Raw genomic sequence first — 24010 nt, forward strand, 5'->3', positions numbered from 1 at the left:
GTGCTTTTATATTTTCAAAAGAGTAATAAAATTGTTTTTTCCTGAGCATATATAACACCAACATGTTCTTGTTAAGTCAACTTTTGTCACCATGTTTGTGGAGTTGTCTTAATCAGAGACAAAGACGACACGTGGAGTTTTGGTCAATATGGAAAATCTATTAGATAAGAATAAAATGTATATAAATAATGATTATGCTAATGAAAAGCAGTCTTCTAACATTTTGTCATGTTGATGCATATATAGTTTAATTTAAAAAAAAAAAAAAGAAAAACAAAATATACTTTATCATATACTACTCCCAAAAAATATTTTGTTTTTCTTTTTTAAATTAATTTTTAAAACACATTTTTCTATAATTTCATATAAAGTATAAAAAAAAAAAACACAAATTATTTAGTGTATGCATAAACATGATGTCAAAGTTGCACATTAAGATATAATCGATCGATAAGTGCATATACGACAATGACAAAAGATAAGTTTCGAATCCCCATCCCTAATAATAAAGTTTTTGTTTATTAAAGAATTTAAATTCCTATTTTCTTTTCACTATAAAAAGAAGTTGAATGACCATCGATAAATTTTTTGTTTTCCCCAAAATCAAACCAATTCAAATATTTTTAATTGATTGAATGGTTATTGGTTACAACATAATTGGATATAATATAATGGAATATTTGTATAGCTAATAAATTTAATAAAAAGATATATTCCATTATGGACTACTCTACCATATCATATGTATAGATCATACATGCTTGTCCTAAGAGATTATAATTAGTCTATAAGACAAAAAGGATCCATTTTTAAAATCTAAAACATTCTCTTCAATAATGAACACCACCACTATATATTAATGCTATTATTAAACCAATTTTATGATTCTATAATATTAAAACATCACATGCTTTAGTTTTCCTATATAGAATGATAAAGCTTGAAATGCACATGATTTACACACTTATATAATAATTTTGCATTACTGATTTTTAGTTTTTATTTTACCATTAGAATTCAATAATAATGGCATTTTAATTTATTATAATTCCTAATTATATAAACCTCGTAAATATTATACTTTAATAGTGAAAGGTGCTAAAAGAGAAGAGATCGACCTAAAACTGCTTGAAGGAAGGTTGTCGCGGAGAATCTACGATTTTTAGATATTCGTGAAATTATAGCTAGGCACGTAATAAAATGAACATAAAAGATTCATGTAATAGATCTTAATTAGTTGTTATTTCATGTATTATTCTTTTTTCTATTTATTAATATATCAAATGACTTTAATTTTTTTTTTACTATTTTTTTTAATTTATTTTGCATTAATAATAATCTTATCAGAGCGGATATTTAAAGCAAAGATTCATACAGTTTATCTCAACTAGTTCTAGGTTCTTCTGGATGTTGTATAAATTAAAGTTTGGTCCTTCTTGTTGTCGTGTAATTTCTAACTACTATGGAGGTAAAAACCATTCCAACAGTCTTGATTCCAAGAGTCCATTTCAACTGATTAAATTCCACATTGATAAACTTGAAAAAAAAAAAAAAAATACTGTGTAAAAGAAATTTAATTATAGATGAAAAAGAAAAAAGAAAAAGAAAGAAAAATTGCGGTGTCGTGGCAAAGCCGTAATGCTTTTGTAAGATGTCAGATTGTTATCATGTGAAAGTCATACACACAAAATCGCACGCTATACACACGCAGACTCAGACCACCAGAACAACAATAGCAAAAGCAAGTAAAAGTGTATTTCTTTATTCAATTATTTGTGTCTGATAAATTATTAGTAGTACTATTTTTTCTTAATTATTAATTAATTAATAGGGTGTAAGTAAGTGTAAAATATAGGTAGCAAAAAAAGAAAAAAGAAAAGCGTGGGTATAAGGTGGGGCCCTGTATCGATGATTACATTATGGACATCTCATGGAACACGGAACAGGAGATGGACCCCACTTTTGATCATTGGGTAGGGAACCTAAACTCTGTAGGACCCACTTCTGTCTGCTTGTCCTCTTCTTGGGCTTTGCTCTTTGGTGATTGGGTAGTCCATCATCGCTTCGCTTCCAATGTCTTTGTAATCTCAGTGGATAGCAACTGGGGCCCATCAATATTTTTCTTATATATATATTTTTTATTTTTTATTTCCTTAGTGGGGGCAGCCAAGCCAAGCCAAGCCAAGCCAAACAAGTAATGGGCAATAGATAGTTGTTAAAAAGTGATTTAGTAGTATATAATTAAAATTTTGTTTTGTTAGTTGTAATTAATTACTGTTTGTTGATAGACGTTTATATGGCTTTTACGAGGGGGTTGTTATTTTCTCTATGATCTATCTTTCAATCATCAATGGTTTGACATACTCATATGCTTGCCGACAGGATGTTCCCAAAAGCCACCAGATAAAATACCGCTGCCGTTTCCTTCCTCTCTTCTTTATTTCTTTGTTTTTCTTTTCCAATTTCTGATTATGAAAAATTAACATTAAATTAGTATAATATAAACGGTTTATGATGAATGAGATTAACCATTTCATCTCTTACATTATATGACACATTCAACTATACCAATCAAACGTGATCCATTTGTTTTCTCACATTTTTGAAAAATGTGGGATCGCAGTGATTTGAGAATTTGGTGGAGTAATACAGGTTAAGATATATTTAATGAATTAATTATATACTAGTAAATTGTATTGGAAAACCATGTTTGCACCAAATAAGGAGTAAAGATTAATCAACAACCTGAAAATTTAGATGCACGCTCTAGCAATATCTGGAACAATACACCTGCCATTAAATCCCTGCATCACACAAGCTTTGTTACCAATGAAATACTTGTTCCTGTCTTTGCATACCTGGAAGCACTAAATTTGAAGCAGGTATTTCTTAACACTTGTACTAGAAACAGAATGGTAAAAAAAAGGGGGCAACTGCATTTCAAGCTGTTACTGCAACATTTACACTAAGTTGCAAATTACATTTAGTACAACTGCCTAAACAGAAAGTCATAAAATTTTGACCTAAAGAGAGAATGTACAAAAATTGACCAAAGATTTAGGATACGAAAACTTTGATTCATCCTTTATGCAAATGTTTCTTGTCCTGAATCTCAAGTTTGGAGTTCTTTCATAGCTATATATCTCAATCTCCAAGAAGACAAAGTGGCTGCCGCATGCTCAGCTCCGCTTTGAGTGCTGGAAATTGATCTAAATCATAAGAATCACCTAGAATTTTCTGCATATAGACAAATCTCTTTATTAAAGATACATGAACTAGACCAACCATGGTTACAAAGGAAGGAAAAGAGAGAGGTATTATTAGCTTGGAAGCCAACTGGCTTTTCACTAAAAGCCATAGTGTTGCAATTGAGAATCCATTTAAAAGTTTATACTCTAGTTATCACAGATGAGATGGATGTCATTAAAGCAAATGCTTTATATAGTTGAACAATAAGCATCAAGCTTAAGAAAATGATATGCATTGGATCACCATCCCTCCTGGTTTGCGTCCAAAGATCAATCAAAATAACAGACTCCGCTAATGTCTGCATAGGAGGCCAGCTTATTTCCATTTTGCATGTTAAAGCCAGACAAATAGACTGCTAAGACCCAATAAAGTGGCTGCCTGCCAAACAATATGGGTTATGCTTTTTAGGATTTTCTAAATTAAGATTTTGCATAGGAGAACACATATTTCTCCTTTATAAATGTTAGGCTCAAGTAGAGTTGGGTTTAAGGCCATCTGAAAGTTATGCACTTATTTCTTGTCAATAAATATCTCAAACAGAAATGACATAGTACCTTTTAAAGATATGGAATTGTACTACCTCTAAAACATGTAATTAATGCATGTAATGACGTGCATAATAACAAGCGCAGAAAGCGCATTAAAGATACCAATACTGGAAAAGTTTATATAGCCTCCAAGTAAAACTAGCAAAAGCATTGGATACTAACATACAGGAAGATGTACAAGACTTATTAAGAAAGTGTTTAAGAAATTTCAAACAAAAATTTGTAAATAATAAGATATTTACCAATGCAGCAGCATGCGCTTCTTGCAAAATGTTACCGTCGATCTCCAACCTTGCAATGGGAAACTCTGGAATGTGTCCTGATTGTCTTTTGCCAAGCAAGTCACCAGGTCCACGGAGAAGAAGATCAGCATTTGCTAAGTAAAAACCATCCGATGACTTCTCCAGCACCTTTAAACGGTTAAGGCTACTGGTGGTAGATGCTAATAATATACATTTGGACTTCCTAGTTCCACGTCCAACTCGTCCTCTGAGTTGGTGCAATTGAGCTATTCCAAATCTCTCAGCATTCATGACAACCATCATGGAAGCATCTGGAACATCAACACCAACCTCAATTACTTGAGTGGAAAGCAGTATGTGTGTTTCCCCTGATCTAAATCGTCTCAATGCTTCATCTTTTTCATCACTCTTCATTTTGCCATGTAACAACCCACAATTGTAACCACGAAACCTATCTGACATAGCTTCGAGATCAGCAGAAGCAGCACGAAGCTGAGGCAGTTGCTCAGACTGTTCAATGACTGGATACACAAGATACACTTTTCCCTCTGCTTCTAATTCATCTAGCATCATCTGGCACAATTGATATCCTCGGCATCAGATAAAGTTGTAATTGGCAACATTACCATTTCTACACTTAAAATTATTATTTTTATATTTTAAAGATCCCACAACATAATCAATATCAAGCCATTCATATGCGAGTACATATGTTTTAAAATAAATAAGTAAATATCATATATTATCTTTTACAAGGAAGAAGACTCCTATTAATCATTCCCCTTTTCTCAAATTTACTGATTATAGTATATTTGTAAAAGGTTAAGGAAGATCATCTTAGATGGATTGAATGTGTAAAGTTTCTTAACCAGCATTACTGGGTCACACTCATTGTTTTCTTGTTTTATAATCCAATAATTGATATTCATACTTGCAAACCAAAATGAAGCTTCAGACATGCTCAGGCTGTAAAGGTAATCATTGGGAATGAAAGACCAACTCTAGAAATTAAGATTCCACTTACATTTATTGGTTGTGTTTGGCAACAAGAATGATGGATGGAAATGAGAAATTAGAAATAAAATGGTCTTTAGCACCAGATTTTAATTTCACATGGGGATTAGGTATTAGAAAGCAGGAGTGGAAATAGAAAGCATTTGATTTCCATTCCTTATTCTTGGTAACCAAACAAGATGGTGATTCAAATCTTAAGGGTTCAGTCATGTCTTGGCCTATTGGGCAGTAATCCAACAGTAAAGCTCTTGTCCAATAATGTAAGCCATCAATAGTTTAAATCACCCTCCCCTATGAATTTTATTTTCCAAAAAAAAAAAAAAAGAGAGCGAGAGAAAGAAACAAGACAAATAGATGCTAGTGCTTCAGACTGTTTAAAAGACCATACCGTGTAGACATCCTCAAAGCCCTTGCTAGTTCCTTCAATGATGTGTGTTTCAATTGGAATTCTTCCAGGAGGTAAGTCAGTTATCTGGGAAACCCGGGAATAACTTTTAGAATGAAAAATCAATCGATTAAATAGTAAGTAACCAAATTCATTTGGGAACCAGAGAAGAAAAATCTCTCCAGAACCTTAGGTAAGTCTGATCTACTAAGCAAAGAGTTATTCACTGCTTAATCACTCTTCATTACGAAACCAGAAAATATTTCAAGGGTTCAAATAGCTGAAGCAGGAGAGATATAGATTTCTCCCTCCTTTTTTTCATAAAGCTAACAGAGTTTGAGAGAAGTATAAGAAAGCTCAGATTGCATGATATCATTTACCAAGCTAACAAGTAACAACCACAGAGTCAACAAAATTACATACTTGTGTTAGGGACACGTCCCCATACAATGCCAAAGCAAGTGTCCTCGGGATGGGAGTGGCTGACATAGCAAGTATATGGGGGGCCATGTAGTCATTGCTTTTCGAGGACGCATCAGAACTAGTTGCTGCCATTCTTGAACTTAAAGAGCTAAAACATAACTGCAGGGTTCAGATGTCTCAGTCAATTGTACAAATTACATGCAGAAAGAGAATGAAGCCAAAACTTGTGATTGTGAGGATAACGGCATTAATTCTGGATGATAAAAAAATATATTTGATGCAAATTAATAGAATTAACAACTCTTGAAGCTAATGCTAAATCAAGTACCCAGATTTGTCTGGGCAAGCATCAATAGAACTTTCTGATGCATATAAGACTTGAATATCCATTAATGCCACTTTATTGCATCTTACTCCCAAAGGCCCCAGATGACAGTCATTTATTAGCAGTTTCCCCATGAAGCTATAATTAGTTCGTCAATATGACTGGGTAATCCCACTTGGCATCCTTTCTACCACCAAATCTTCACTATTATAAAACCAAAAAGCCACAGAATTTCTGGACAAGCCCATTCTTCTAAAAAAGAAGACCGAAATGACAGATTCCAAATAAGCTCATGCAATCTAAAAGAAGCAAACACTAGAAAGCACTTCCCATGTCTAGCCACCAAGGATCAACAACTTCCTAGCCATGAGTAACTCTACCTTTCTTCTCTCATTTGTTATTTCTACTGCTGTACATTTTCTTGTGAACCATTTCAGATTTCCCGCTCTATGCATGTACAGAGTAGCAAAACAACGTCACTCTTAATGAATGTGTGGAATAGCTGCATGGAAGGGGCTACTTGCAAAAAAGACTTCAATCAATGGACAGAGCACAGCTTTTCCATCTTTCAGGGAGAGTGACAAACAGAAATTTAAATCCGAGGGAGCAAGACTAGATGTGCAAAAACTACTTTTGGAGTTCAAAAGGCTCAATATTGAGGCAATCCAAAACTTTTGCAAAGAAGTGGAACTCAAAAAGAACATTATGGATAAACTAATTATTCAAATGATTAAAACAGATAATTATCATGGACTTAGTGGAAATAATTTTAAGTTGTGGACCAGTAAACCCACTAGGAGATGACCAGAAGAAAAATGAAAATGCTTGCAATAGCCAGAAAGTGAAATGCTAGAGTAAATTTAAAATTAAAACTTTTCCATTAAATGCCATCAAGCTGAGGCAAGTAGAGCAAACCACCTTACTGTTAAACCTTCCTCTCTGGATCACGCCAAAGCGATGTTGTTCATCTACCACAGCTAAACGTAAAGCAGAGAATTCTACATTTTCAGATATTAAACTGTGAGTTCCAATGACCATTGAGATGTCTCCTGTTTGGAGCGCCTGTCACCCAATTAAAAAAAAACAGAGAAAATTACTTAATCTCAAAGATTCTGGTTAACAACAAAGCAAAATACTTAAATAATTTGCATGCCTTACGAATCATCCGTGACTGTTTCAATGGTGTTGAACCTGTTAGTAGGGCAATGGCAGGCTTGGATTGGTCTTCCCCCATAGACTCCAGCAAATTAAGCAATTGCTCATAATGCTGGATAGCTAGCAGCTCAGTTGGAACCATGAAAGCTGCCTACGTACAGAGAAATACAACCATAATATTCATTACATACCAAATCCACGCAGAGATAGAGGAGCAAATGAACAACAGCACAAAAATTGTGAAACATCCCATGCAAATAAAGCCACAGCTATTAAGCTCCAAAGTATGTTAAAGACATTCTGCAGTTTTTTGGATAAGTACATTTCTCAACACCATATTCATGAAGAGACCAACCTGATAACCAGAGCCAATAACTTCCATACATGCCAAAAAAGCTACCACCGTTTTCCCACACCCAACATCTCCCTGGAACAAGTATCAAAATATTAGTAAGTGAACCTTTTTTTTTTTTTCTTACTTCAATTTCATCAAATACAAATGCCAAGAAGTTCACCGATGACATAATACTCAGTCAATACTTCATTTATAACTTTATCTGTTCCTTGTTTTTTCACTTAAAAGTTTTCAAGACTAGATAATAATACTATAAATTATTTGTGCCCTGTAATCAGCTTCCTCCAGGAAAGAAAAGGTAATCTCCACAATTTCTTCACTCAAAATCCTCAACAGCCAAGCACGTTTTTATGTACTTGGGTTTTGTGCAGATAACATGAGCATTTATGGAAGCACCATTAATTGCAAAGAACAGGGACAGGCATAAAACAATGACAATGGGGCACAAATTAAATGAAACCAGCTATACACAGTCATGTAATTGCTTCATTCAATTCCATTTTTATGTTGCAAGTGAATGAACTCCAATTGCTAGAGAAGAAGCTATCTGAATATTGGCAACGCAAATTCGGATTTTTCTACAAGTTCAGAAGAACAATCTGAATCTGAAAACCAAATATAGACAGACTGTTTGCTGTTGATGATTAAACAAACAGAGCATTAGTGTACAATCCAAAACCTGCAGAAGTCGGTTCATAGGAACAGGTCTCTTTATATCCCATATAATCTCTGAAACAGCACTTAGCTGACTAGAAGTAAGGGAATATGGAAGAGTCTTCAAAAATTTTTTGGTGAGAGTGGACCAGTCCTCCATATAGAGAGCATTTAATTCAGGTTTTCTGTACTTGTCCAGTAATCCATCTTTCTCCATTCGTGTACCAAGACCTTCAAGCATTTGGAATAAGCGTCCCAACTGCACACAACCAACATAGATGATTATTGATGAAAGTAAAGCCACAAACACACCAACATAACTTATTCTGTACGGGATCAAGATATAAACTAAAGTACAAGCTTCAAGTAAAAAATTTCTGATTCCAAGCAGCCAATGAGCATGATATACACAAAATAAGTCGCCTTTGCAGTCTGCAACTACAGATGACATGAACCTTTTAGAAAACTCTATCTGGTCCACATATAGATAAAACATGATTGATGCCAGAGTCCCAGTTCTGGTTGCATTCCACAGAAGTAGTTGTGAGGTGATCTTATTTCAACTTTTTAGATATGCAAGAATTTGTAAAAATCCAGAATACTAACACTTCAACATTTATGATCCTTATTCAGAGTAAGGCTATGTTATACTGTGATTTTTTTTTTTAAGTAGTTTTTAAGATAGTTTCAAGTTTCAACTGATACTATATGCCTGTTGTTGTGTTAATGAGTTATTTATGCACATGACCTAGAAAATAAAACAAATGAAGCAAAATCAAAAATGGAAGTGTCTCTGTGAGAGAGTGTGTGTGTGTTTTTTTTTTTTTGGGGGGGAGGCGGGGGGGGGGGGGGGGTTTTCGGGTGGCTAGGTTTGAAATGGCGGTTTACAGTTGTTACCATTAGGCAATAAATATCATTAGATTGCTTTGCTGAATTATCAATGTACAGCATTACCACGGTGGCAGGATAAAAAAACCATGACACAAGGAATCCAATGTATTTTCTTATGACATCAATTAAGGAAGTGGCAACAATATAAAGAGATGTCATGCAGGCAACCATAGTAGACTGTAACAAATATAAGATTATTTCTCCAGAGAAAAAAATTAACAAAATGTGATTGTCACCTGTAGGTAAAAGAACTCATCAAAGATAAGCCTTCTACGAGCTGAGTCAGCCTCCTCCAAATGTTTTGGTTGATGAATCCTAATATATGCCTACATTTTCAAGAACAACAACTGAGTTTCACTAAAATATGCTGCCACACATGCACGGAGTAATAGGTTGTAAGCTGTCAAATTGTGGTGGTTTAAACCTTTTATTCAATGACCATAATTTATAATGATCGGTCAGCACATGTTGAAAAAAGCAAAAAGAGGCAGAGAATGGAGAACATGAGCTTTTTATCAAATCAGAGAAACAGAAAAATGGCTCAAGAGGAAGTTAAAATATTGGATCATGAGAACATAGTCCACAAATTCCCCAACCATTTTCCTGCTGACAAAATGTTAAGCATATTAACCACCAAAAAAAGGGTGGACCTAATGTGATCGCACCAAGAAGTATCACAAAGGATTTAAGAAATTAAATGTGGTGGAAAGAGGCCATGAAAATAAGCTCATCAGAATCTTACTTTGATCTCCAAAAGTAGACACACTGTGTCTTCCAAAATTCTCAAATTTCAGTATACCTAATATCTTATTAGAACAGTATACCATGCTTTACAAAATAACACGACTAACATTCCTATCAAGTCCCAACCTCCCCAACACTAGCAGACACATCATCTCGAACACCATCTAGGCAATAACCAAATAAACATTTGTAAATTACCTAAAATGACTTTGCAAAGCACATCAAAAATATTTTTAAAGCACAGAACCAAAAAGCAAGGAAATCTTAAAAATAAAAATTAAATAAAATATACCAGTCAATGATAGAGACTAGATAAAAATTCCTTACATCATGAAGATCTAAAAGTCCAAAGTCCTGAGTGATTTCTTTTGGAATAGGATCAACATCAGGAGCCAAGGCTTGTACAGCTCTGGAGACATAAAAGAATCTACATTATATTTTGCAAGCCTATATTTAGAAACAAAAACAAAAGACCCCAAGTTAAAGGGTAAAAATCAAAATCCAATCCATAAACAACGATTTATGAGATATAGATTCAGATAACAATAAAATTAGGTGAGCCAATGAACAAAACTGAATACAAACAGCCAATCACTAATCTTCTCAAGTCAGTTAATTAAACAGATCACCATGTCAAATTGAGACCTCAAGCCCCACTAAGAAATTTTGAAGAGGCATTGGCATTGTAATGATATTGTAGGCCAAACTAATAAAAGGAATGAAGCACAAACCTTGCAATAATGTTTCTAAGAGAACTAGGTTTTAAGCCTCCTTTTGAAGGGTATATAGGATATGGCCTCTCTTCCAAATGAATAGATGAATCTTCATCATCCTTTAGGACATCGATATTGTATTCCCTCATTTCATAATGATCTTTAGTGCTCATGCTCTTAACCTACATTGACAAACAACATTCAATCAGCAAGTCTTGAAGTCCTCAAAACAAATCACAACATATGATTGACAAGTAACATCTAGGCAAATAACATAATAAGAATAAAACTATATATAGAAACTGGGGGTGCACAATCAACCAGTTCAGTTCGGAACCAAACCAAAACCAAAAACCAAACTACCTCCTTTTCTATGTTTTTTTTTTCCAAAAAAAAAAAAAAAAGAAATTGAATTATGTATAAAACTGAACTGGTTCAGTTTTTCGGACAAATTTTTTGACTTATCTTCCACAATCGAACCAAAAACAAAATATTGAAATTACCTAAAATCATAAACTGAACCAATAACCCAAACAACTGAATTAAAAAAAGAACTAGATCTATTTGGTTTTTCTGTTTTAACTGATGTATGCTCAGTCACCCCTAATAGAAACTGCACTTCATCACTTTTAAGAAAGTTTGCCAAGATAGTGAATATAAAAAATATCGTATCTTTTATATTATCTTCAAAGCCTACTGCAGGAACAACCACTGAAAATGCATAGTGCCCTGATAGCGATATAAGTTGAATAGGAATAGGACCCAAATAAGCATGAATTTTATGAAATAGTTTGTCCTAGATCAAGCTCCAATTAGCTGTAAAATGATTGATCCTTACCATCACAAAGAGCAAATAATGGAGAAATCAACTTACTTTACCACTGACACAAACAAAATCTCCCAGTTTATGCTTGTCCTCAAGAATTTTGAGAAAAGGTTGACTAGTGAAACGCATGCCACGAAAAAATTTCTTGAGATGCAAATAAATGGTTTTCTTTCCTCCGCCATCAATATTATCAATGGTATGCTGAGGTTCATCATCTGCAACCTCACAACCCACAACCACCTCAAGAAATGAAAAGGAATAACTGGCTCTAACTCCCCTATAACAAAAATGGAAATTATTAATCAATATAAAAACACTTACCTACTACTTTTGCTTACTTACGTAGAAGGTTACTGCATGTATATATACACACTCAATAAGAACACCATATAGCAGGAAAAATAGATTAAATAACAAATGATGTTCAAACAAAATACTACTGATAGCCAAGTCCTAAACATTTCTATGTTTGTATATCAAGATCAATAATCTGCTTATGAAACAGGTCTAAGACTTTGATTCCAAAGAAGGAGAAACCACGAAAAGCAGTCCAAAGAGCACAAAAAGCTAGAGGAAAGGCTAGGCACAGTCAATTGGAGATAAAGGCAAATCAAATATATGAAACTAGAAGTCACAATAACAAGTTCCTCCAAAATATGCATATGATAGGGCTGGAAGTGTTCATACACAAGTATTCTACTCCTTTATTTCAAAATTTTAATTTAAATTGCTTACAGCAATCTAAGTCAACTGCATATTAAATTGCATTGTACCAATCCAAAAGCTGAATACTTGTTCAGGGCTGTGAGTAATAGTAACCCTGGCAGTATCTCTTCCCTCTCCTTTTAACTAGCAAAATGATTGCATTCGTCTGAGTTAAGTTAGAATGTTGTATATATCCCATAATGAAAAAAATTTGATCATTTATTCTTGCCTCAGACAGACTATTGCCGCCAGAAAGAACAGTACTGGCGATAGCTTATTGCAATTCCAATTATCCAAGAGCATGTTCAAAAAAAATATATATATATATCTAATCTAAAGCCAAATTTATACACATTACTCAAGCCTACAACAATATCAAAATACTGTCCCCAAAGTTACATAACAACAATTGAAGCTAGTGATTTATTTTATAGATCTCAAGTTCAAATCCCAATCGGGTTCAATGCAGAGTTTACAAAACTTCCGTAATTATTGTTTCTCTGAGAAAAGAAAGATGATTTGAAATTTCAGAGGACAATATCTAGATACCTTGAAGATAAAATTCTCCCAACAGAAATCAAATACTGTCCATCATCAATTCCAACTTGTGCATTTTGCAAATCAGCATAGGTTCTAGGGAAATGGTTCAGCAGTTTCCGTAACTGCGACAAAGAGAACAGAGTGCATCCATAATTCAATTATAAGAACCTAAAAAGAACTGGCATATCTTTAATATTCCCTCAGCAGACCTACCGTGTGAAAACCACAGTTCTCCAGCTGATGGCATTGTCTCTTGCTTAATCCAGGTATGCAACTGATCGATGCATCAAGAAATGCAACACTCGGTAGAGATCTACACACTCGTGATTTATGCACTCCTTCAGATGAAGATTCCTCCATCCTAACTTCATGATCCATTTTTTCTTTTGTTTCTAAAGTCATGTTCTCAGAATATAAAGGTAAATCACATAGGTTTTCCTCTTTTTTCAATATATATGCTTTTTCTTCTCTTAATTCACTAATTATGTGTGTGCCTTCATTGCCTTGTTTTTCTGGTATGGAAGAGTTCTCACTTGGAAGGGTGCCTGTAGAAGTCCAATACCCAGAAAAATCATTTGGATCAACCAAGTTCACATACACAGAATCTGAGGAAAATTCTTTATGACCTTCAGCTGCTAAAACGCTCTTTATTTCAGAATGCTGTGCAGTCTCATCATATAATTCCAGAGGAGGAGAACTACCCAAAACAATAGAAGGAAATCTTTTAAAAGCAAAGGAGGCATCAAATTCATCCACACTATCTTTAAGGTCATGACCAGGTTTCTTTTCATCTTTTCCATTCTCAATTAAATCATGAAAACCATCATAATCCTTCAACACTGATACCTACAAGAAAGCACTCAGGTGAAGCCTCATTTTCCAAGAGACCCTTGCAGCAGTAGCACGCAAATAAAGCAACCATCACAATCTTTGCAAACATGGATAGCAGATTTACCTTATTAAGCACTTTTGATTGATCTGAGATGCTTGGTATGCCATGGTTATGTACTTCACCCAACAAATTTTCTGCAAACTTATGTTTGGATCGAGAAGACAGTCTTGATATGTTCAAGAGAAAATTAGTGAACCTGCAATAGAAGTCATTCCCTTGAATTGAAATACCTACCATTTCTCATCACTTAAGCAAGAAATGAAAGAATACTGTAAGTACCTCATTCTTCGACTCAAAGCATTTTGACATCCTATTTCAAATTTGAAGAGAATTAAACTTCTCAATTGTTTTCCGCTATGACACTGAAATAAAATCTTTAATCATTTTAATCAACATGCTCAGTTGAAACATTTCAAGAGTAAAAAATAATGCATAAAACTTTTAACAAGAAAGAAATACATAGGTGTAACCAAGACAAAGGTGCTAAGTTATAAGGAAAAAGGACTCAAAACTGTAAAAAACCTGTTTTATTAGTGAAATAAAGTGCTATAATATCAAAAAAGAGTGCCTAGAGAGAGGCAATACATCCTGTAAATAAGGTGACATACTAAAAAGAACAAACTAAAAATAAAATTATTAATTACAGCATGCTTTGTCTGTCACTTCATTCAAAGCAAGAAGTTGCCTTGAACACTTATTTTACCTGAAACCATATGCACTTTGAAAAGATGGATTTGAATTTAGAGGCTGAAATAAACACACCTAGGACGTCCTAATATTCCTCTCCTCTACACCATCCTAATATATGCTGTTTATTAGATGAGTAAGTAAGCCTGTATTTTTCTTCTTCTGCTTTGGAACAGTTCTTAAATGGTGATCTTTCAATAACTATTTGTTTTATTAGAAGCACAATAAATTCAACGACATGCAGAAATTAAAGCCTATCTGCCGAAGACCAACTTCACAATGAATGAGTAAAACACTTTCCTCCTCAAAAAATCTAGTAGCCAAAAAGGAACATCTATCTTTCAGATATTCTGAAAACACAAAAAGAATTAAGGAAAGCACTCCAATGAGAAACAAAAGGAAAGCACTCCAAGAAGAAACAAAGTTTTACCTTGAGAAGTGCAACAATAAATACCGAAAGGGACACATATACAATTTAGATACTTACGTGGCCATATATTTGCATAGCCGATAGCGTGAATGCCATGAGAAACTGAAACAACTTCACAGCATGAGTAGGACATTCCTGATAAACAGCATATGTTCACCAGACCTGCAAAAAACAAAAATGGAAGAAATTGGAAATTTCTGTTGCGTCGATCAAATGCTTCCATTTCAAGTGAAATTAGAAAAACTGAAAGGAAATACCTTGTGTTCAAAACTTGCTCAAATCAAATCCACGATGCTTCTTTTAGCGGAGACTGTGTACTGTGTGTACAATACGCACAGGGAGAGCTCTCCTCGCCCCGAAGCTTGGACAGGCAGGAGACGTTAGAGGAGGCCCACTTAACATAATACCTGCGGCCCAGCCCAAATTTTTCTAAGGACACTGTTTTTAGCTTTTCCTTCTAAAATAATGTTTATCTTAAGCACGTGCATACGCTCACGTGCTTATCTTCTTCCTTGATACTAGCCAGGTTTTTGGTATAAATAAGATCGTCTTAGGGTTTCGTTCACAAACGCAGTTAAATCAGCAACTAGTCTCAGCCTTTAATAGAGAAAGTGTCGCGGTGTTTAGGTTTACATTCAGTCTATAGTCGTTTACGCATCTCAACAAGAGAGACAAATCGGGGCTGGACCAAAAGGGGAGAGTAGCATAAATCAGTGGCTCTCAAAAACCGGTAGGTTTTCTATCGGATGCCCTACTTTAACAGCCCCAGAAATCAAATCCAATGGCATCATAGTACGGGTTTTGTGCTTGATGGGTATCTGTGAAAGTGAAAATTTGTGGTCTTTCCCCAAATCTCACTCTTTGCATACCCATCTCCCTCTTCTCACAAACCGGCCTCCAAACGCCATTACATAATTAGTTTATGATCTATCTTTAACTAAAATTGATTGAATCGATACAATTATTTTTGTTATTGCTGATGAGGAGAACATTTGGGCATGAGTGGCAACAACGATTTTTGCGCTCTGTGTAGAGTTTATCTACATGGGTTGTTGCTTGCGATGAGGAATGTGCCAAAATGCTAATCTGAGGCTCATTCGTTAATCTTTGATAATCATCTTTTGATATATAATTTTGTGTTTTGGGTTTTTTTTAGTTAAAAAATACTTGATTTGTTTATTACATTTTGCGAGAACATAGAACTAGAAATTGTTCATCTATTTTATAGATATTGATGTTGAGAATTGGATTTCCATTTCTTAAGAGAATTTTTATTCTTTGGGCATAAATCCACTCTACAAAGTACAAATGGAGAACCTTGCCTAATTGCAGTAATTAAGTTCTCTGAATATTGAATGGACGTGTCACTAAATTAAATCATCAAGGCTGAACTGTGGATGACGCTTAACTGGGTTGCCGATAGACTCTAATAATTTGATGCATCATAAGAACGCGCAATTTGATCGGTGCATTATTCATGAAATTCACAACCAAGTCGCACAAATTTAATATAGCTACAGATCATAATTATTCTTTTGCTCGGAAGCAAAGATACCCTGGTCCTGAACCCAATCCTCTATCATAGATTGAGAATTAAACGGCTGGTCAGTAGGCACAAGATGTCCAGCCCCAAGCACCACAGCATGACTCAGGCTTCCCCACTTTTGAACAAACCCGGCAAGCTCTCCGTTCACTTCCCACACTTTCCTTTCAGCAGTCAAAAACCTCCCTATGCCTTCCCATTTCATTGTCTTGACCCAAGCTTCAGTAGAAACCACACCATCTCTCAAATCAAAAAAGCCTTGATATAGCAATACCTTGCTATTCTTCACCAAGAATTCCACCATATATTTCACACTCTTCATCACATCTTCTTGGAGTGCAGACCCAACCGTATCACTGCAGACTTCGAAAACTATAGATTCGTTTGCACCTAAAGCATTCTTCACCTCCTGTAACTGCAACAATTTGGCAACAAGGCTCGTTTCGTAAGGCACTTTTCTTGTGAAGTCATACAAGGTAGCCAACCCTGTCATATTTTGCAACAAATCCAAAAGATCACCTCTTGCATCTGTTGCCTCACTCCAATTTCCCTTTTTGATTAACTCCACTACCTTAACTTGAACTTCCTCCAATTCACACTTTTGCCGTTCATTTATCAAGCCAGAAAAATATGCGTTTAAAGCATGAGTTTTCACTTGTATCTCTGGGTCAGTTAACCCATTTCCTATGGCCACACCTTGTAAGTTCACTTGGTTTGAAACTGCCAGTTTCATATTCTTCTTCAAAATATGATACCCAATTGCGGGAACATACTTTCCTGCGTAACTCTCACCTGTGATATAAATTGGGCGATTCTTGAAAACTGGATCTGAGCCAATAAACCCACTGATGGCAGCAAAAAGATGCTTAGCAACAGCGTGTTGATCTTTGGGTATCTCTTGGGATGTAGCAGCAATACTAAACCCAACTCCAATTGGATTATCTAGGAAAAGAAGGCCGAAAATGCGATTCCATGAGCCTAAATTGCGTACAAGAGCGAGTTGTTCGACGTTTTGTCTATGGGAGTCAACGACGCGATATGGACCCAGCTCGAAGAAGTTACCAAGCATGGAGGAGCAACCAGGACCACCTTGAAGCCAAATAAGAAGTGGGGTTTTGGATAAAGTTGAGACTGGGTTTTGGGCTTCATAGAAAGTATAGAAAATGGCCGAACTGGAATTGGGATTGACAGAGTGGTACCCTGATTTGGTTGGTAAAGCTTCATTTGGAAAAGTAAAGCTTGAAATCAATGATGAAGAGGCTAAAGATTGGCAAAAGAAAGAAAGGGTAAGGAGCTGCAACACGAAGGTTAATGGTGTTGTTGATTCCATAGTTGTGTGTCTAGTCAAGCTTGAACTTTGTCTTATTTCTGCAATGAGGAAATGAAATTTTGTTCTGTATCGGTGGTTGGCAGTATCCGTTTGCAAATTTTGTTCCACTTTTATGAGAAAAGTGGAAAACAGAGTAAAGCTCCGGATGAAGCTTTGATATCTAATAATGAAACTTGCAGTGATGATATCATTCAGACTGAAGAACGGAAACCTTATAGTGATTTTCTGGATTTGGCTTGTACTCATTTCTTAACAGCTATAATGCCAAATTTATACGGGAAAATAATTAACTTAGTAATAATATTTTACTAAACTAAAGATTTAATTCCATCAAACTACTTATCCTTCCATTCATTTTTTTCATATTTTTTTTGTTAAAATCTTTTAAAAAAGGGACTAAAACACCTAACATTTAAGAAGAAAAAGACTAAACTAATCCTGGTTAGAATTTCCATTTGTCGTAATTTTAGGTATCAATATTCAAGAGAACAAGTTATTTTATATATTACATTACAAACTACAACTAATAAAATAAAGATACGACCATAAGAATAGTAAGAATATTTAAAAAAAAATTTACCGTTTTTGCAGATTCAGTTATAAATTTATTAAGATTTAACTGTCATTTCGTTAGAAAACAAATAATCTAGGTTAGTTTAGTATTTTTCTTCTTAAGTGCAATGATACTTTAATCTTTTTTTTTCTTTTTTGATTTTAACAGAAAAATCAAGAGAAAATGAATAAATGACCAAATGGTTTGACAGAAGTAAACTCCAGGGATCATTAATTAATATTGTTAAATTACATGGATGAACAAATTAATGTGTCAGGATACTTTAGTCTTTTTTAAAGGTTTTAACGGAAAAATATGAAGAAAACGAACGGAAGGACTAAGTAATTTGACGAATGTAAATCTTATAGATCATTAATTAATATTATCAAACTGCAGAGATGAATTAATTAGTTTCATCGAACCGTAGAGACGAATTAATTATTTTCTCCATTTATATTAAGCATTTCATCTCTATTTCGAAGAGTTTTTATTCAGTATTTCTATTGCATTTCTTGTCTTTCAATCAATGACCGTTAGACTTCCGACGATTATATTACTCTCTTTGGTTAACTTCAATTTAAAAATTAGTTATCGGAAATCTCTAGAATATTTTGGAAGGTGATGTTTGGATTTAGTTTTTCATTTTTATATTCTTTCTAATAAAAATAAAAAATGTGTTGGAATAAAGTATGTGTCGTTTTGTTTGTGTATTATGCCTTTCTGGCAACTATCTAAAATTCAAAAACAAAATTGTGATTCCAGAGATCAAGAAAAGCCAATTCAGATTTCTTCAATCTTGATGACAATCATCGTACATTTTGCCTCAATAGCTCAAGTTGAGTTGTTCTATTAACTCCTAATATTGTTTGGCAGCAGTATTGATGTAAGGTTTTTTTTTTTTTTTTTTTTTTTTTTTTTTTTTTTTTTTTGTCAGCAATGATTTTTTTTTTCCTTTTTATTATTATAATCTAGGAAAATTTTAATAAAACCGAGCATCTACACCCCGATTAGATCTCCCCATTCACCTAAATTTAACTTGGTGATGTCAAGTAAAACTCCCAGCTCTCTCTCTCAGTAATGTCAAGTGAAAACAGTATATCATTAAAAAAGAGTTGTTGCCTCTATTCCTTTTTTGGCCAAACCAAGTAGTTCCTAACTCGGCTCACAAGAGTAAAAGAAGCTGTGTTTAGGAAATTCATCATCTAGAATGAAATGCCTCTTTGTACTAAAAAGTTCTCATACCAATAAATGATAAAGTTGCAGTGGTTTGCTTCCCTTTATAGGCTTGTCCAGTGTAAGTGAATCCAGAATCCAGATTATTTGGATTGGTGTTTTCGGATATCATATGTCTAGAAATAATAAATATAATAATAATAAATAAAAGTAAATAAAGTATAAGACCGATAATAATGATCATTCTTCCCTTATAGAAAAGGTTAAATTCATAAGATCCAATTTCTCTACAGAGTTTTTGCACATTTATCTCATAGTCTTGATAAATATATGCAATTTATATTTTGGATAAATTCAATGTTGATCCTAATCAACCATAATAATAGCTCCTTAAACTACTTATATTATCTAATTAAGCTATGAATATTAATATTTAGGCACTCATGCCTCAATTTTGTGCACGACCATGTTTTTTTACTAGGTATAACCCCCTCCATCATGTGGTAATTTTTATAAGAATAATCATTATATTTGTTCCTCCAGATATTAATTACGCAAAGACTCCCCTTTCCAAAACCCAGTCCTCAATCATGGCCTGAGAATTTAAAGCCTGATCAGCAGGCACTAAATGCCCTGCCCCTAAAACCACAACATGGCTCAAGCTGCCCCATTTTTGCACATACCCAGCAAGCTCTCCAATTACTTTCCACACTTTCCTCTCTGCCATTAAAAACCTCTCTATTCCTTCCCATTTCATTGTCTTCACCCAAGCCTCAGTCGAAACTGCTGTCTCTTTCATATCAAAATGCCCTTGATACAGTAACACCTTACTTTCCTTCAGCAAAAACTCTACCATATGCTTCACACTCTTCATAACATCTCCATGCAATACAGCCTTCACCACTTTATTGCAGTCATCAAATACTATAGATTCATTAGCACCTAATGCCTGCTTCACCTCCATTGATTGCAAGAGTTTAGTAACTAATTTAGTTTTATAAGGCACTTTCTTTGTAGAGTCAAATAAAGTAGCTAATCCTGTCATATTACGTAACAAATCAAAGACTTCATTTCTTGCATCTGCTGCTTCACTCCAACTTCCCATTTCAGCTAATTCTATTGCTTTCTCTTGTGCTTCCTCTAATTCACCCTTTTGCTTTTCATTGATCCAACTAGAAAAATATGCCATATCAGCAAGAGTTCTCAACTGGGTCACTGGATCTGTTAACCCGTTACCTATTGCCACACCTTTCAAATTCACCTGCTTTGACAAAGGCAACTTCATATTCTTCTTTAAAATGTAATACCCAATTGAAGGAACATACTTTCCTGCATAACTCTCACCAGTTATATAAATTGGTCGGTTTTTGAATTCTGGGTTTAAGTCCATAAAACCAGTTATAGCAACAAAGAGATGTTTGGCAACAGAGTCTTGATCTCTAGGTATCTCTTCGGGTATAGCAGCGATACTAAACCCGACTCCTATTGGATTATCAAGAAAAAGAAGGCCAAAAATGCGGTTCCAAGGGCCTTTATTAGGTTCAAGAGTAAGGTGTTCGATATTTTGAGTCTGAGAATCGGCAATACGATAAGGACCCAGTTCGAGGAAATTGCCAGTCATGGAGGAGCAGCCAGGGCCGCCTTGGAGCCAAATAAGCAGTGGGGTTTGGGAGAGACGTAATGCAGGGTTTTGAGCTTCGTAGAAAGTGTAGAAAATGGCCGAACTGGAGTTGGGATTGACAGAGAGGTAGCCTGATTTGGTTGGGAGAGCTTCATTGGGAAAAGTAGAGTTTGAGGCTAAAGATTGGTGGAGGAAACACGATAGGAGGAAGAAGAGCTTGGAGACATAGGAGCTTAGTCTAGTTGAATGCATTTTTTTATTATTGCCTTTCTTAAAGAACGTAGTAATAAAACTTCAAAACTTAATTTATTAAGTAGAGAGGCACGTCAAAAAATAAATAATAAATTGACTTGCTTTAATTGCCTAAGCCTACCCAATGAGGGAATTGGTGGACGCATCAGGAGTTAAAAGTTGACCATCGAGCAACAATTGCTGGTTTGAAAACTTTTGCCTTTGGAGAAAAGTTGAAAAATGAGAATTCAATTAACTTTACCAGTTTAGTGTTTTGGTGCTGAGTGACTCGTGAGAAATACTCTTTTTTCCCTGTCCACCAGGCTAACTCGCGTCAGCTGATCCTATCAGCAAGTATACTTAAATTGTTTGACTTGAATCGTCAAAGGTAGCAATAATTGTCGCCAGCAATTTGCTCAAATGTGGACGAAATTTCATTTTTCCCTGCACATGCACTTTTTGATTTTTTTCCAACTTCTTGAAAATAATAATTGAAAAAAAAAAAAGCCAATCAATGAGAGTTGGTTTAAAGAGATATTTTTGAGTGTTCAATTTTTGTAAATGGAAAAAGTTTTTAGCTGAGAGCATTTTTCCTGGCTTGACTCGATGTAAATAAAATTAGGCTCAATTCAATAAACTGGAGACGTGTATTCTATTTCTAGCTCCGGAAAAATAGAATCCCAAATGAATCAGAATTCTGAATAATGGTTTAGGGCCTCAACGAGAGCCCAACAAAGTTTTGAAAACTTTTTGTTGTAAAAGAAAGGGCCCAGAAACGTTATTCATGGACCATGGTGGCCTCAGCCTAACTTTCTTTAACAAGATCAAGTACTGGTTCTTTACTGAGAAGGATCCCAATTCCCTGACTTCATTTCCGAAAATAATAACAATAACTGATAAGATTTGTCATTTTATTTTCAACTATTTTCGGTATCTCCATGGTTATGAATCTCAGTGATGTGGATTTGTGTCCGCAACTTTTCCAATTTCTGACTGTTTAGGCATAGTGTTTTAAGAGAATATTTGTACCGCTGTGCACGCAAGCCGTTTGATTAAATGTCTGAATGATTACTGTCTAGTTGTGTTACGTACTTTAGGTGTTGGTTGTGTTATAGCAATTATGATGATCTACCATGGGTTTAAAGAAATACTGAAGATTCAGAAGTTTAGAAGAGTCGTGTCTTACACTGGGTTTTACTGCTTTGTTGCTGTCTTGAGTTATGCATATACAGGCAACACGTGAGTCAGTTAAACAATTATATAATGCAAAAATGTGTCTAAATTTCGATACTTGAATGATTATTTTATCTTTTTATTGGTTGGGTTGTTTTAATTTCTATTTCTGTTAAAGGCTACTGCTCACACTTGATATGCAACTGAATCGGTGTTACTTTTTGTTGTTTTCTTTTTGGTTTTCATCTTTGGCTGGGCCATCTAGAGTTGAATAATTGCATGCCAGAATTATGATATTAATTTTAATTTTGGGATGTTTATTGTATCTGTTGCTCCAGAACCAGAGCTGGATATTCTAGAGCTGATCAATTTTATGCATCTTACCCCGCTGGAACTGAACTTTTAACAGACACAGCTAAGGTCTGTAATTATTGGTGATCTTTTATGTGAATTTTCTGTTCTTTGGTATTTATGTATTGTTGGATGATTTTTGGGGGTTTTTTGGAATTTTTGGCAGCTATATAAAGCTGCACTTGCTAATTGTTTTGAATCAGAGGAGTAGGGTCCAATTGAGTTCTGCATCATGGCTAAGCACTTTGATCGCCAAGCGAAATCACCATACGCATATCATGCTGTAAGTTCTTAAATGCTAGTAACCAGCCAAATTCTATTTCCTCAATGTCTATTCTATTTTGCATATTGGAAGGTTGAATTTTCTTTGTTATTGCATTTACAATGAATATACACTTTTTGCGTAGATTGACTGTCATGAATTGCGATTTAAAGATATAATCTTTATTTTTTTGAATTAACTGGGAAATTTATTTATGTCAGCTTTTCTTTGAAATCCTAGAGGATCATATGATAATATGATATCATAGTCAGTCAACTTAAGAATTTATGGCTATGCCCTTGCAGCAATATATGGCGCACCTTCTTTCTCATGGACAACTAGACGGAAGTGGCTAAGATTGAATTCTACATGGCTACCCGGTGAATTTAGGGATAACAGTACGAAAATAAACACATGGCACTTTTGATGTCATCAGATGATAAAATTTTCATTTGTGTTTTTTGTGTACCGTGAGGTCTCCTTAATAAGGCATTGCATTCTGAAGCAGGTGCATGTGTTAGCGTTAATATCAGAACTTTCACTATGACTTGTGTCGCTGCATTCAGAGCTGCTCATTGGATAATTACTACCATTAAAGCACCTTCTTCTATACTTGTAGGCATAGGGAACGTTTCTTCGACTTCTAATGTTTTTCTTCCTTCAGATGTGCGGACTGTTCCTTAAATCGATCAAATCCACTAAGTGACAAAATATTGTTCCTGAGTTATATACAGTGAAAGTGAATCGTTTTCTCATCTCTATTATGAATTGTCCAAATTGTTTATTAAGCTTCACAAGTTTGAAGCAGATATGCAATAATGTTCTTCTCATCTCAAAGAGGCACAACACACTGATTAACAGCAGTGCAGTAAAACGAAGTGTTAAATAGCTCACTCAATTTTATGTGCGTTGTATCTTCAGCGACGCTGATGCTTGCCAAAGGGTATATAATCACCAATCAAGTTCACATAGGATATTAGGCTGTATATCAGAGG

The 24010-nt window shown here is 34.7% G+C and overlaps 4 protein-coding genes across 10 annotated transcripts; 1 reads left to right on the plus strand and 3 right to left on the minus strand.

Moving 5' to 3' along the window:
* Positions 1 to 2913: 2913 nt before the first annotated feature.
* LOC149492384 (DEAD/DEAH box RNA helicase family protein) lies at positions 2914 to 15186 on the minus strand. 3 transcript variants are annotated; one of them, XM_089716033.1, is made up of 18 exons: positions 15036 to 15186; positions 14836 to 14940; positions 13941 to 14023; positions 13725 to 13857; positions 12983 to 13615; positions 12779 to 12891; positions 11573 to 11801; positions 10717 to 10880; positions 10313 to 10394; positions 9478 to 9567; positions 8376 to 8609; positions 7697 to 7768; positions 7340 to 7492; positions 7105 to 7248; positions 5862 to 6020; positions 5442 to 5525; positions 4040 to 4612; positions 2914 to 3237 (listed from the first exon to the last, which is right to left on the minus strand). In XM_089716033.1, the coding sequence occupies exons 2-18, from the start codon at positions 14872 to 14874 to the stop codon at positions 3145 to 3147; spliced, it is 3078 nt and encodes a 1025-aa protein (XP_089572159.1). In that variant the 5' UTR covers positions 14875 to 14940; positions 15036 to 15186; the 3' UTR covers positions 2914 to 3144. The 3 variants fall into 3 exon arrangements, with proteins under 3 accessions (XP_089572159.1, XP_089572158.1, XP_089572160.1); XM_089716032.1 differs by having other exon boundaries at positions 13941 to 14035; XM_089716034.1 differs by lacking the exon at positions 13941 to 14023 and having other exon boundaries at positions 15036 to 15053.
* An 841-nt stretch (positions 15187 to 16027) lies between these two features.
* On the minus strand, positions 16028 to 17898 carry LOC149492385 (serine carboxypeptidase-like 50). The gene has a single exon (XM_089716035.1). It carries the CDS (start codon positions 17895 to 17897, stop codon positions 16293 to 16295), a length of 1605 nt encoding a protein of 534 aa, XP_089572161.1. The 5' UTR covers position 17898; the 3' UTR covers positions 16028 to 16292.
* Positions 17899 to 19599: 1701 nt separating this feature from the next.
* SCPL50 (serine carboxypeptidase-like 50) lies at positions 19600 to 21436 on the minus strand. Its single transcript, XM_089716031.1, has one exon. The coding sequence runs from the start codon at positions 21248 to 21250 to the stop codon at positions 19928 to 19930; it is 1323 nt and encodes a 440-aa protein (XP_089572157.1). The 5' UTR covers positions 21251 to 21436; the 3' UTR covers positions 19600 to 19927.
* Positions 21437 to 21784: 348 nt separating this feature from the next.
* Positions 21785 to 23770, plus strand: LOC149492387 (uncharacterized). 5 transcript variants are annotated; one of them, XM_089715817.1, is made up of 4 exons: positions 21785 to 22057; positions 22741 to 22822; positions 22957 to 23036; positions 23321 to 23770. In XM_089715817.1, the coding sequence occupies exons 1-4, from the start codon at positions 22014 to 22016 to the stop codon at positions 23355 to 23357; spliced, it is 243 nt and encodes an 80-aa protein (XP_089571943.1). In that variant the 5' UTR covers positions 21785 to 22013; the 3' UTR covers positions 23358 to 23770. The 5 variants fall into 5 exon arrangements, 2 of the variants coding, with proteins under 2 accessions (XP_089571943.1, XP_089571942.1); XR_016318674.1 differs by having other exon boundaries at positions 21789 to 22057; positions 22920 to 23036; XR_016318673.1 differs by having other exon boundaries at positions 22047 to 22159; positions 22920 to 23036.
* Positions 23771 to 24010: the final 240 nt, after the last annotated feature.

This window comes from Jatropha curcas, chromosome 11 (assembly GCF_041381405.1).
Source record: "Jatropha curcas cultivar XTBG-Jc1 chromosome 11, XTBG_Jcur_1.0, whole genome shotgun sequence".
In the NCBI taxonomy this organism is placed as follows: domain Eukaryota; kingdom Viridiplantae; phylum Streptophyta; class Magnoliopsida; order Malpighiales; family Euphorbiaceae; genus Jatropha; species Jatropha curcas.